Source organism: Phyllostomus hastatus, unplaced genomic scaffold (genome assembly GCF_019186645.2).
Source record: "Phyllostomus hastatus isolate PE091 unplaced genomic scaffold, TTU_PhHast_1.1 phas_contig_64, whole genome shotgun sequence".
NCBI lineage: Eukaryota > Metazoa > Chordata > Mammalia > Chiroptera > Phyllostomidae > Phyllostomus > Phyllostomus hastatus.
Window position 1 is genome coordinate 3,463,802 of NW_025333928.1, and position 15,643 is coordinate 3,479,444.

Below are 15,643 nucleotides of genomic sequence, written 5' to 3' on the forward strand. Positions count from 1 at the left end.
TTACGTTATGCACAAAAGCTATAAATAGGCCATCTTTACAACTGAGGCAAACTGTTTGAGAAAGAAAGGCCAATAGGATTAAGTTAAAACCTATTTGCAATTGCAGAACCCTGACCTGGAACCTGGGGAAAGATACACACAACCCAAACTAAAAATGCCTAAGGAATGGAATGGAAATTTGGCTTTTATGCAGTGTTGGGATTATCCTTATATTAAGGATTAAGCCCAAGTCCTCTCAATTTAGTATCAAAATGAACTCCCACAATACTGAAGAAACATTTTCTATTACCTTTGAAAAACCTCTTTACCCTGATTAAAATATTATTTACCCTGTAGGAAATTTAAGGGGAAAAAGCATGAATGTGAAAATAAAAACCACCTCTAATCTCACTATTAAAAACTTGGCTTGTTTTAACATCTGTTTTCCAGTAATAGAAAAGATTTTTTTTATGAATTAAGATTATTTTATTACTAAAATTCTTAACACACGAATAAACTGCAGCAATTTGTACTGTCATATATATGTGTGTGTGTGTACACACACACACACACACACACACACACACACAATCTCTTCCCCTCAGAACATCCCTATTCCAATGTCAGGCAAGCATGCTTATCACTGTTATACATGGAGTGAATGGGATCTGAGAGGTAATTCACATGACTAAAGTCTGTAGCTATCTGATATAGAATGAAGGGTTTAACCTTGAATCTTCTGAGCCCAGAGCTCCTTCCACAGAGGTGGAGACCCATGGTTTAGGAATTATTGAAAATGCATTGTAAACTAATTATCTCTGTTAAGATACTGATTTCAACAAGTATTTATTGATTATCTACTACGTGTGAAAGACAATGAGTAAAAACAGCAACAGTCTTCAATGTTGCCATGGGAAATGGAGTAGGTGGGGCAGAGAAGAATAAAACAAACAAATAAGTGTAAAATATAGTAGAATATTGATAAATATAGTAAAGGAAGCATAAAATGCTTTACAATTTCCAAAGATATGAGTTCTTAAAAGGAAACCTTAAAAGGCCAGATTATTTTGTTCTTTCAAAATTTTTAAAATTATTTTTCAATTACAGTTTACTTTCAATATTATTTTGTATTGGCTTCAGGTATACAGATCAGTAGTTAGACAATCATATACTCGACAAAGTGTTCCTACCGGATATTTCCAGTACACACCTGGCACCACACACAGTTATTACAATACTGTTGACTGTAATCCCTATGCTGTACTTTTCATCCCCATGACTATTTTGTAACTACCAATTGGTACTTCTTAATCCCTTCACCTATTTCACCCAGTCCTTCAACTTCTCTCTCCCATCTAGCAACCATCTATCTATGAGCCTGTTTCAATTTTGTTTGTTCATTTTTTCCTTTTGAAACCTCTTTATCATTTTTTATTGCTATTCTATTACAGTTGTCCCAACTTTTCCCCCTTTGCCCTCCTCCCTCAATCCCACTACCCACTCCCACAGTCAGTCCCCACACTGTTGTCCATGTCCATGGGTCATTTATACATGTTCTTTGTCTAGTCCCTTCTCCTTCTTTCCACCATCATCCCCCTTCACTCTCTCTTCTGGCTGCTGTCAGTCTGTTCCATGTTTCCATACCTATGGTTCTATTTTGTATATTAGTTTACTTTTTATTCTGTTCTTCAGATTCCACACGTAAGTGAAGTCAAATGGGATTTGTCTTTTCTCTGACTGACTTATTTCACTGAGCATAATATCCTCTAGGTGTATATATAGGTGCTGTCACAAAAGGTACAATTTCATTTGTTTTATAGGCCAGACTACTTTGAGTGGGAGGTTTAATTTCTGTGGGGATAACGAAGGTTCCAAGAAGAGAAGCAACACAAATACAAGACTGTATGTTGTTTCCATAATTATTGGCACTTTAAGAGAATCTGGTTTTTTTCTGAGAGTGTCAGATCTCATTACTCTCCAAAGCTTCTTTCTTCCCTCTCACCTAGAGAAAATTTTTGCTCTGGATTCTTGAAAAATTAGCTGCTCAGATTAACACTAAATAAAAGTGACAAAAGCTATAGGCATCTCTAAAGTCAATCATTACTTTTAATAGTTTAATTTTCTTACATTAAAAATGATGTCTAACATAAATAACACTGATCAATTTTTTAAAATATTTTATTTATTTATTTTTAGAGAAAGGGAAGGGAGGGAGAAAGAGAGGGAGAGAAACATCAATGTGTGGTTGCCTCTCATGCACCCCACACTAGGGACCTGGCCTGCAACCCAGGCATGTGCCTTGACTGGGAATCAAATCAGCAATGCTTTGGTTTGCAGGCCTGTGCTCAATCCACTAAGCCACACCAGCCAGGGCTGATCAATTTTTATGAGCACTACTTGAAAACTGACAGTCTTTGAAAGCATACTTGTAGTTCTATTTAGAAAATACCCTTTGACAACTAGTTTCCTAGTTGTCTATTTCCATAATGAGTCACAGGTTGGGGGATTTTATCCTAGTATTTTCACAAGTTCTGCACTATTTTTTCATTCTTCATGAGTAGTGTGTTCCAGGACCACTTTTCTGAAATATCTCATTTAAATTTCTGTGGGTTGGGGGGATATATGTTGACTTTGGTTTTCAGCTATATTTTTTTCTAAATTTTAAAAATAATCATATATTACATTTCTAGTCAGGAAAACTCCCAATAACCATTCTGAAAAGTTAGTTTAAAACTTGAATAAGTGATTACATACATGTAAAATTCAAAAACAGGCTAACCTAATCTAGGATGTTAGACTTCTGGTCAGAGGGAGTGGTGACTGGAACAGCTGATAAAATTCCCATTTCTTATCTGGGTGTTGGATGCATGTGTATGTTTATAAAAATTCATTGAACTATATACTAAGGATTTGTGCTTTTTCTCTGTATGTATATTTTAATAAAAAATGTAGGAAAAAATTGACATAAGGTTTGAATTAAGAAAAGAGTCCTTATAAAATTTAGGGGCTCCTAAATGTTGAAGTGATAAGAGGCACATGATACAAGGGTCATCTTTTTGTAGGGAATAATAGGCTTTGTCTGCCTGGGTACTTTTACATAAGAATCAGGCCTCTTTTTTTCAGACTATTAGTGAGAACTTAAAGTTCTATGTTGTGATTTTTAAGTCATCCCAGGCACAGATGTGAATCAAACAGGCAGTAAGGCTGGTCTCTGGGAGTCCTCTGGCTGCTACGTGGGCTTAGCAAGCACTGCCATTTTATCTCCTCATTTCATTCCATCTCTACTGACTTTCATGAAACAATTTATAAAAAGAAGGGAAGAAGAATGCCAACTATAATGGCAGAGAAGAAATCTAGAACAATGTTGTTTTTATCCAAAAAAAAAAAAAAAAACCCACCCAAAAAACCAGCTTTGGATAAATGGTAGACTGTTGAACACTTGGATCTATGATCCAGTGTACCACATGCTCTATTATAGTAAAGAGAGATTCAGAAAATACTGTGATCACTTTCTCCTATAGCCACATAAATTACAAGTAAGTTACAGAACAACCACCCTTGAGAACCATCTGAAGACTAGCTGAGGAGACTGCCTATAACTAAGGATATAAATAAGCCACATCAAGACTGGTAGGAGGGCCAGAAACTCAAAACAGACTGGTCACACACCCAGATGTGGCGGCTGAGAATCAAGACAAATATCTCACCTGTGGAGGTCCCTCCTAAGGAACAAGGGGTCCCAGCCCCATACCAGGCTCCTCAGTCTGGAGCACCAATACCAGGAGTCCCCACAATAGCTGGCTGTAAAAATAAGCAAGGCTTCCATCTAGGTAAAATGAAGGGCTCCTGGAAACCAACCTGTACTCTTAAAGGGCAGAGCACAGACTCACTCACTCATAAACACTTGCCCTTCAGCTCCAGAGAAGGGATAGCAGCTAAAAAAGCACCAGGACATATGAGCAGGAACTGAATGGTCTGGCTTCGGGGTGAAGATTTTGGAGGGGCAGCTTTTTCCAAGACAGAAATGCTGGCACAGGCTGTCGAGTCCTCCACCTACAGAGCCAGAGGCAGGCACAAAATCTGAGTCTTCAGTCTGGCTAACACCACTCACCCCACCCCAAATACAAATGAAGAATATAAATGGTGATTCCCTGAGAACCCACTCCACCCAACTTGTATGCCCAGCCTGAGCCTCTTTCAGCAGCGGTTCCTCACAAGCAACCAGCCTTGGACTGTGCTGTGGACTTTCCTAAAATCTCTCAAAGGTTCACAAAACCAAACAAGCAGTGGATGACCTTGGTGTGCCCTATACTTTTGGCTAAGCATCCCCATGCCTGGCACAAGTGGCAGCTGGCCTTGGTTTACAGATGAGCCTCTCTCAGGAGCCTCCAAAAACCAGCACAGGCAGCTAATTACTGCAGATCATTTTGTATCTCCTACCAGGTTGGTCCAGGCTAGACACAGGCAGTAGCTGACCTGGGCCTACAGTGAAAGTCCACCCAAGAGGCCCCAGAACCAGCACACCCAGTGGCTGGCTTCAGAACACAGAAGGGCACCAACCAATTTCTCCACAAATGATAGACCCAAAGGGTGGATTCAGCAGGCACCAGAGCCCAGATACAGCAAATCCCCCTCTGGCAGGGGTGGTCAGCCCCCACACAACAGCTCATCCATTGTACCCATAGTGAGTCCTCAGCCAATCAGCCTGAGGGTCAACCCCACCCACTGAAGTGCTAACAGCAGTTAAGGTTCAATTACAACACAACCTACACAAGGCACACCCTGGAGCACTAGACTCAGTTGACCAGGAAGACTGTGCCACTGGCCCCCACAAGACACTATGTAAGGTCACCCTGCCAAGATGGGAGATGTGGCAGATCAACCTATACATAGGAACAAACTTTGGGAGGCAGCCAAAATGGGGAGACAAAGAAGCATGTCTAAAATGAAAGAACAGGACAAAACTCCAGAAAAAGAACTAAACAAAATGGAAGCAAGCAATCTACAAGATACAGAGTTCAAAATGCTGGTTATAAAAATTTTCAGTGAACTTATGGGAAGAACAGATAAACTCAGTGATAGAAACCATAAAAAAGGATGAGTCAGAAATGAAGAATACAATATCTGAAATGAAGAACATACTAGCAGGAATCAATAATATATTAGATGAAGCAGGAGATCAAGTCAGCAATTTGGAAGACAAGGTAGTGGAAGACACAAAATTGGAACAGCAAAAAAAAAAATTTAAAAGATGAGGATAGGTTAGGGACCTCTGGGACAATATCAAACATAACAACATTCACATCATACTGGTACCAGAAAGAAAAGAGAGAGCAAGGGATTGAAAACCTATTTGAAGACATAGCAGTGAAAAACTTTCCTAACCTGGTGAAGAAAACATACATAAAAGCCCAGGAAGCACAAAGAAAACCAAACAAGATGAACCCAAAGAGGCCCACACCAACACACATCATAATCAAACTGGCAAAGGTTAAAGACAGAGAGAGAATCTTAAAAACAGCAAGAGAAAAGCAGTTAGATATGTACAAGGAACTCCCGTAAGACTGTTAGCTGATTTCTCAACAGAAACCTGCAGCTGATTTCTCAACAGAAACTTTTCCAGAAAGGACTGGCACAAAACAGGCAAACTGGAGAAAAGCAATGTCCTATAGCCAAGACTACTCCACCCAGAAAAGTTATACTTTAGAATTAAAGGAGAGACAATGAGCTTTCCAGAAAAGAAAAAGCTAAAGGAGTTTATCGCCACCAAAGGAATGTTACAAGAAATGTTAAAGGAACTTCTTCAAGATGAAGAAAAGATAAAAAATATGAACAATAAAATTGCAATAATGATGTACCTATGGACAATCCCTTTCAACATAAATGGATTAAGTGCTCCAATCAAAAGACATTGGGTGGTTGAATTGATAAGAAAACATGACACTTACATGTGTTACCTAGAAGAGAACAACTGCAGCTCAAAGGACACAGACTGCAAGTAAAGGAATGGAAAAATATATTTTGTGCAAATGGAAACAAACAAACAAACAAAAACCCCAGGGCAGCAATACTAATGTCAGACAAATAGACTTTAAAACAAAGGCTATAACAAGAGAATAAGAACAACATAATGATAAAGGGATCCATACAACAGGAGGATATAACCCTTGTAAACGTTTATGCACCCTAAGGAGAAGCAGCTAAATACATAAAGCAAATATTGATGGACATAAAGGGAGAGATGGACAGTAACAGTAAAACTAGGGGACTTTAACACCCCATTGACTTCAATGGATAGATCATCCAGACAGAAACTCAACAAGGTAACAACAGCCCTTAATGACATACTAAAGCAGATGAATTTAATTGATATTTTTAGAACATTTCACCTCAAAGCAGGAGAATATATATTCTTTTTAAGTGCACATGGAACATTTTCTAGCATAGAACACATTAGGTCACAAAGCAAGGCTCAATAAATTTTAAAAGACTGAAATAATATCAAGCATCTTCCATCACAATGGTATGAAACTGGAAATAAATTATAAGGAGAAAACTGAAAAAAAACATGAACACATGAAGGCAACATAACATACTACTTAACAATGAATGGGTTAACAATGAGATCAAGGGAGAAATCAAAAGATACCTTGAGACAAATGAAAAGGAAACCATAACCCCCAAAATCTATGGGACACAGCCAAAGCAGAGCAAAATTCATAGCAATACAGCCCTACCTCAAGAAACAAGACAAATCTCAAATAAGCACCATACACCTAAAAAAACTAGAAAAAGAACAAATAAAACAAACAAAGCCAAAGTGAATAGAAATTGGTAAACTTTTAAAAAAGAAAAAAAAAGACAAGGACCCAAATAAAGAAAACCAGAAATGAGAGAAAACTGACAATCCACACTGAAATACAAAAAAATTATTAAAAAATACTATGAATAATTATTGCCAATATAATGGACATCTTGGAAGAAATGAATATGTTTCTAGAAACATGCAATCTTCCAAGACTAAATCAAGAAGAAACAGAAAATCCAAACAAATTGATAACAACTAATGAAACCAAATCTCTAATCAAAACGTTACCATCAAACAAAAGTACTGAACCAGATGCCTTCACAGGTGAATTTTACCAAATATACAAAAATTTACCTATTCTCCTCAAACCATTTAAAAAAACTGAAGAGGAAGGAAGGCTCCCAAGCTTACTTCAGGAAGCCAGGATTGCTCTGATTGCAAAACCAGATGAAGACATTACAAAAAAAGAAAATTATAGGTCTATACCTTTGATGAATATACATGCAAAAATCCTTAACAAAAATATTAGTAAATGAGTTCAGTAATACACTAAAAAAAAAAAAAATCAAACACCAAAATCATGTGGGATTTATCCTGGGATGCAATGTTGGTATTGGGTTGGCCAAAAAGTTCATTTATATTTTTCTGTACAATGGCTCCAGTAGTGCTTACTTGGTTCTCTTTAACCTCATTTGAAACATTGTCAGATTGTATTGTGACAACTGTCACATCAGTGTGCACTTAAAACAGAATCTTATCAAAATTGGTGAATTTTTATGTAGCCACTTTACTATTTAAGATGGAAGAAGATACACAACACTTTCAGTGTATTATGCTTTATTATTGCAAGAAAGGTAAGGTGCAAAAAAAAAAGATTTGTGCAGTGTATGGAGAAGGTGCTGTGACTGATCAAATGTTTCAAAAGTGGTTTGTGAAGCTTCTTGGTACTCCTGACTTTTTGGCCAAGTAATTCTTTGCTGTGGGGCTGTCTTATGCATTAAAAGATATTTAGCAGCACCTTTGGCCTCTACCCATTAGAAGCCAATAGCGGGAGATAGATGACATACTCAAGATATCCAAATCAATCAAGTTATTGGTGAAAATGACAAATGTGTTTTTTATTTTACAGAAAAAAACATAATGGACTTTTTGGCCAACCCAATACAATATCTGCAAGTCAATTAACATTTACACCATATAAACAAACTGAAGAATAAAAAATTGTATTATAGTATCAATAGATGAAGAAATGGCATTTGACAAAATCCAGTGTCCATTTATGATAAAAACTCTCAGCCAGTGGGAATGGAGGTAACAAACCACAGCATAATTACATCACCCAAGATTAAAGAGAAGGAGAGTCTCTTAAAAGCAGCAAGAGAAAAGAAGAGAGTTACCTACAAAGGAGTTCCCATAAGACCATCAGCTTATTTCTCAAAAGAACCTTTGCAGGTAAGAAGGCGCTGGACGGAAGTATTCAGTCATGAAAGGCAAGGACCTACATCCAAGATTGCTCTATCCAGCAAAGCTTTCATTTAGAATGGAAGGGCAGATCAAGTGCTTCTCAGATAAGGTCAAGTTAAAGGAGTTCATCATCACCAAGCTTTTATTATATGAAATGTTAAAGGCACTTATCTAAGAAAAAGAAGACAAAAATATGAACAGTAAAATGGCAACAAACTCACAACTATCAACAGCTGAACCTCAAAAAACAAGAACAAAAACATGCCCTGGCTGGTGTGGCTCAGTGGATTGAGTGCTGGCCTGAGAACCAAAAGGTTGTAGGTTCGATTCCCAGTTAGGGACATGCCTGGGTTGTGCGCCAGGTCCCCAGCTGGGGTGTGAGAGAATCTGATGTTTCTCCCCTTCTCTTTCTCCTTTCCTTCCCCCCCGTCTAAAAATACATAAATAAAATCTTAAAAAACAAACACTAAACAAACAGCTAGAACAGGAACAGAATCAGAGAGATGGAGATAACAAGGAATGATATCAGTGGGGAGGGAATGGGGGGAGAATAGAGGAAAAAGTACAGGGAATAAGAAGCATAAATGGTAGGTACAAAATAGACAGGGGGAGGGTAAGAATCGTATAGGTAATGGAGAAGCCAAAGAACTTATATGTATGACCCATGGACATGAACTATGAACTAAGAGGGGAGGGAATGCTGGAGGGAATGGGGGTACCAGGTGGAGGGGCATAAAGAGGAGAAAGAAAAGAATGGGATAACTGTAATAGTATACTTAAAATATACTTAAAAATAATATTGTAATAACTATGTATGTTGTCCGGTGGGTAAAAGACTTATTGGTGATGTCTTCATTAAGTTATATAAATGACTAATCACTATGCTGCATACCTGAAACTAATACAATATTATATGTGAATTGCAATTGAAATATTTTTTTAAGAAAAAGAAAAGAGGTTCATGAATATGTTTTTGGAAGTACTATACACTAAATTTACTTGAACAGCTCATACATGTACTTAATTTTATGTTTATTTAATCATTAAGGTCTAAACTGGATATTTCATTTTCATTACACTTTGCAATATCTCATGGAAGACATGAGATGATGGAGCGTTATTTGCAGATTTGGAGAATCAAAAGACATTTGGAATTTTTCAGAATGTCAATCATGTTTTATCTGTTTAACTATCCTCAATGCCACAGAAAACAAAGGTAGAGAGACAAGTTACTTGGATCATAAAACTATTTGTGATCTCCTATAGGAATAAATAGGCATCATTCTATTAATTATGCAAATATTTGGACTATTTTCCATCTATACTTGGGAGATTTGCCAAAATACCAGTAATAGTATTCAGTTATAATGGTTTATAGGTACTTTCATAAAAAAAATCAATCCACCCTGCCTAATGTGGCTCAGTGGTTGGAGCATTGTCCTGTAAACTGAAAGGTTACAGGTTTGAGTCCTGGTCAGGGCACATGCCTAGGTTGCAGGTTCCATCCCTGGGGCACATGTGGCAGGCAACCTATCCATGTTTCTCTGTCACACTGATGTTTCTTTCTCTTTCCCTCTACCCACCCCCCACACTTCTCTCTCTCTCAAATCAAGAAGTATGTCCTTAGGTGAGGATAAAAAACCCATCAATCCAATGTATTGAGACTATGAAAATACAAATACAAATAAATATATATCACAGTATATAATGTATTCATGTTTATGCACTAGGTCCTCAGTGTGAAATCTTCCAATGATCTGAAAAACAGTCTATGAGCCAAAGTAGAAATGTTACTTAAACATGTGTGACATTTGGCTAGTTCATATTTCTAAAACATTTGCTTTTTTTTTCATTTTTCAATTTCTGTGAAACTGTGAAAGTAATTAAATTCATTTCATGTATGGCATGTCCTATGCTCTTTTGATGTTGAATGTATGCAATTATAAAAACAGTAGCTGATGATTTCAGTATCATTACAAGATGTACCTTCCTAGAACTATAAAACTGTATTTCAGTCACATCAGTGGCTATATTCATAAATCCTGATGAAGATTATTATATGTACTTTAATTATAGCTATGATATAAAATTAAGGATATCGAGATTATAAATTTATCTTACTTTTGATGATAGGTTTATTTGTATTGAAAAACTGAATTTGTGTAACTTTGATTACTTTGAAGTAAGGACTGTTTGAATTCTACTTGTTTGAATTTCCAGCACCAGATTCAGTATATTGATATAATCAGAGCTCGGTAAGTTCTTATTACTCTTCTAAGGTCTTTTACATTTTTTTGCACATGGACACAAGCTGGTTCTACTGTGTCATCTGGGGCAGGGATAGGAGTTAGGGCAGAAGAGAAGGGTAGATGCAAGCAAGAAGTTTCAACGGTATGAGTAGTTTTTTTTCTTAAGATGGATGGTGGATACACGGGTGTTCATTGTATTTATTTTCTTATACCTCTTTGCATAATTCACTTTTAAAAGAAAACAGTAAAAACTAAGTATAATATTCACAGCTTTATTTTGTTTCAAAGACTGGCAAATACTGGATCATTTACTTCAATATACCTCACCAAAAGTGCAGAGAGAAATGTGTTGAGAAAGCCTAACAAAAGTTGAAATCAACCTCTCTGCCCTCTCTGATGGTTTTTCTTCTCAATGAAGTCTGTGTTAGAAATTAAACATTATTTTAATTGCAAGTGTCATTGTAGCAGAATATGATTGGTATAACAGTAGCAACATGCCACACCTCCAAGTGTAACTCTTCCACTGAGTAAATTACCTCAATTTCCTGTAACTGCTCCTGATTGGTTGTATACATCTGCTGAAGAGAATCCTCCAACTCTGTGTTCCGATTCAGTAATGTCTTCCCAAGCTCAGCAGCAAGTTGGAGATCTAGAACAAGTGAAGAATGCAAATGATTTCACTCAAATATTTTATGTAACCCAGTCCTTATAAATGAACCAAGATCCAACCCAACATAGAAAGTTTAAGTCAGAGCCCTGAGGAAGATGGAATGGCCCTGTAGGAAACCTGAATCCTACTTAAGATCCAGTTGAACTAGGGCCCTCTACTTGAAATGTGCTCTCTTACGTACTCCTACTTGTGAGACATGAAGAAGACTGATGTACTTCATGGAGATGTACTCATTAGTCCAGGAGTGATTGTTCAGCATTGTGACTTCTAAGATCATAATTATTTGCTAATGAGCTGAATTTATTAATATCTTGATCATTTACTTTTTTTGGACGGAGCCTAGACCAATGCACAGGCAGATATTTAATAGTCTCTAAAGTTCCCAAGAAATCTGACTGCTGTAAATGTGTTAATGTATTATTGCAACTGTCAAAGCAAAATTTGTTTTTATAGGCCCTGGCCCCCAAAGGAGAATAAAACTTACTAGGTCAAAAAATACATCTGTCATATGAACATTGCTCTAGGTCTTTCATTTTTTTTCTACTTCTCTCATGCCCTTCTTCAAGATGAGCAAACCAGACAAGCAGCACAGCTATAGTTTTTGAGGTAATCACATGTCAGTAGCTCATACAATACTTTGATGTAGCACAGAATCATATTTCTATTTTAAACCTCAATTTTCATCTCTTAGGCATAAATGCACATAAGACAGGATCTGTCTGTACACAATCCCAGAAACAAAAATTTAATGATACTAAAAATTACACTAGTCCTAACAGTTAACTGAAATCACTATCTGCATAGTAAACTTCATAGAGATCCTTTAATATGGTAGGAAATGCACTCAACTGAGTACAATATAGGGCTTTCAAGCGTCCTACACTTAGTATTCTTGTTTAGGGACAATATGATTGTAAAATCAAATGAAATAATACAGAAGGAAATACTTTACAAACTAAGTTGCAATACAAAGGCAAAGAATGAATGTGTTTATTGCTGGGCACTCTGCTAAGCTTTGGCTACAGAAGGGTAAATATAATGGATGAAGTTCCTGCTTCTCTAGATTAATGGTGAAGCCAGACAGCAAGCACATAGATAAACTTGCAAACTGATAAACACTCTTCATACATATATGCATTCATACACTCAATAATACCAGTGAGGAACATAGTGAGGAAATAACATGGACTCACTACAGTCAAGCTGCTAAATTACTACAGTCAAGTAGGCTGAGGCCTGAGGAAAAAAGATTCTGTTCTTTTTAAACCAGCCTAGGAACTTAAACTTTTGACCTTTTCAGTCCTGAGTCAATGCCTGGATCTCACCAGCTGATTACCCTATGAAGGACTAAGGAAACAATGTTCACATATCCAGGCCACCTGACATCCATTATCCAGTCCACCAGTTATCCAGAGGATGACCATCTGGGACCAATCCAAAGGCTAAGAATGCAGGACTGATTTTTCTCAAGAACATATTTTTTTACTGTAAGAACTCTAAGAACTCTTAGCTTTTCTTTCATCTTCAGAACATTCTGGGTATTGCCTAGTTATGTTTTCCATTTGTGAACCCTAAGACATTTGAATAAATCTTTATCATTATTTCTAGCAATGGGTCTACACTTCTTTAGTTCATTCAGGTACCATCCTGAATACTGAGGCTGTAAGAACGAATTTAGCTAAAAAAATTCCCTGCCTACATGGAGCTTATATTCTATTGGGAGAAATAGCATGAGAAGATATATGACAGCAGGAAGTGCTAAAGAGAAAAAATAAAATAAAGAAGGGGAATAGGAAGAGTATGGGTGTGGAAGTTTGAGATTTAATAATGTAATGAGGATAATAGAATTAAGATATGAGGAAACAGAATAAATGACCATGTAGATCTACCTAGGCAACCAACATTCCAGGCAGAGGCAAAACAGGGTCTCCTAGGAGGAAGCATCACTAGAGCTAATAAGGACATCAATGAAGCTGAAACAAAGTGTGTGTGTGTGTGTGTGTGTGTGTGTAGGGAGGAGGGGGATGATGGGGGAAGTAGAAGACAAATCAGAGGGCTCCAAGATTGGCCAGCTTCTGTAGGACCCAACTAAGGAGGTCAAGGTTTTGCTGAGTGAAACGTAACTCAGTGACAGGATCATTCTGGCTGCTATATAAGCAGAGGGGAAGGGACAAAGGTGAAAGCAAGGTGACAAATGGATACTGAAATCAACTGGGTGAGAGATGATGGTGGCTTGGACTAGGGTGGCAGAGATGGAGATGGAGAGAAGGATAGGATTCTGGATATATTTTGAAAGTAGAGCTAAAAGGATGTGTTAACCCAACTGGATGTAGTGTGAGATAAAAACAAAAAAGGAAAAAAATGGATTTGGTGATAATAAACAAAGGAACTACTTTAGAAAGGGTAGTCACAAGGAAAATCACTCTGAGGAGACATTTAGCTAAAGCTTGGATCTCACCATGTAAAAGCCAGACAGAGATAATACAACAGGAGAGAACTTGGCATATCCTACAGCTCGACCAAAAGCTGGTGTGATAGAAGCATTGGGGAAGAGTATGGGATGGGGTGAAGTTGGAGAAGTAGGCAGTGATTGTATCATAATAAGATTTTATAGGCCATAGTAAAGAAAGCTTGACTTTTATTCTAAGTATATGGGAAGTAATTTTACTTAATGTAATACAAATATTTATCATAAAAAAAGTATTTGTTACAAAAACAGGGAACCCTCACTATATGACTTTTAAACTTAATTTTTAGAAATTGACAAATAAGGTTTACATCTATTCATTACCACCAATATTAAAACTCAACCTAAAATAAGTGGTAACAGAAAAGCAATACATATTGTCAGTGGTGCTATTCATTCCAGTATATAATTAGTATTCTACTTAGTTGGTTTTCCCTCATTTGGAAAAAAACACAGCAGCAAAATCGACCATAGACCACTCCAGCTCATATTAAACATTTTACTCCCATTTGAAATAAATCAGTGTAGTGTGGATAGACAGGTCTTAAAATACATTCCCTCATGATTTAAATATTAATAATGCCTATTAATGTACTAAAGACTCCAGATAACAAGTCTATGAAATAACATCTTGTATTCAAAAGACATAGAACCTTTACAAACAGCTCAAATCATGTGAGACATTTGTCTTTATATGTTTTCAAGGTATTTAGCCCAGTTTTTCAGATGAGACAACTTTAAGCACAAAGGTGCTAACTGACCTGATCAAGTCTACACAAGTCACAGGTAAAACAGAAACTCCTGCCACCAGGTTCTAACTCTCACTCTCACCACCACTCTCTATTTTATTATCCACATCTACACAGCTTTAAGACTATTGACAGGGGTGTCCACACATTTCTTTAAGGTAGAGAGTACTGATTTCCCTAGTTGAGGTACTTAATCTTTTTGCTTGTTTTCACAGACGGCAAAGAGAAACTAGAGTTGAACTACCTGGCTTTTACTACCTGCTCTGTCAAACAAAGTACATACAACCCTAGGCAAGTTAATACCTTGTTTGCACTAAGTGAAAATGGAACTATGTACAGCTAAAGATGTTCTAGAAGTAATTTTGTACTCATAATGTAAGTAATGTGTATACACAGTGCCACATAGAAGCCACTACACCGTATTAGAGACAAAGCCTACAAACATGACCTAGACATTACTTAAATCTTGCCTGGCTTGTTTTAAAGTTGAGTAATTCATCACTGGGAATGACCAGAGACTCACCAAAGATGGTTTTAACTAGCAGTCAAAACCTGAATCAAGACTAACTTCAGACCACCCTTACCTACTTCCATTCTCTTATGGAATCACCTGTGCTACTTCATACACAGCCAGGAACAGCTCTCCTGCTGCTTCAGAAAGAGAGACACCAAGTAAAGCATACTTCCAGTCAACAGCAACCAGAAAGAACTTGGGACTTGTCCTCTCTCAGCCCTTATTTCCAGTCAAACAAAGCCCAACCTTGCTCAGTAACCTCAAGCCTCAAGCCTCAGTCTCTTACATATTTCATAGGCTGTTTAGGATAGAATTCTAGCAAGACAAGTTTCAACTACAAGAAAGCGCCTGTGAAGTCACACTGTATAAAAGGATATTACTTCATCTGTTAGTTTAAGGACAAGGGTTCTTTTTTGGTCTTCAAAAAAAGTTCATTTCCTGTCATGTAGTATACGGCTTCCATAACCAAATAGAGCCAAATGCTGGCAGTAAGCCCAAAAGGTTTTCTAAATAATTAGTGGGGGGAATGGGAGAGTATTGAATGTTCTTTGTTATTGTTTTTAAGTAAGGCACAAAAGAAAAGGAAACAAAATAGTTTTGAAGCCCTATGTACCTATTCATCTACTTTCCAATAAGGATTTTCATTAAGAGGTTGTCTTTTCTAAACCCTATTGAATTGGCCTAGGCAGCACTAAAAATACTACAGATTTACTATGGGCTTGAGAACCATAACCTAGCAATAC

The 15,643-nt window shown here is 37.1% G+C and overlaps 1 protein-coding gene across 1 annotated transcript in view; it reads right to left on the minus strand.

Annotated features, from left to right (window-relative positions):
• Window positions 1-15,643, minus strand: part of CDR2 (cerebellar degeneration related protein 2) — a 31,563-nt gene that overhangs the window by 12,248 nt on the left and 3,672 nt on the right. Inside the window, exon 2 of the mRNA XM_045849350.1 lies at window positions 11,037-11,149. Coding sequence (XP_045705306.1) covers window positions 11,037-11,149 — 113 coding nt within the window. The remainder of the gene's footprint in view (window positions 1-11,036; window positions 11,150-15,643) is intronic.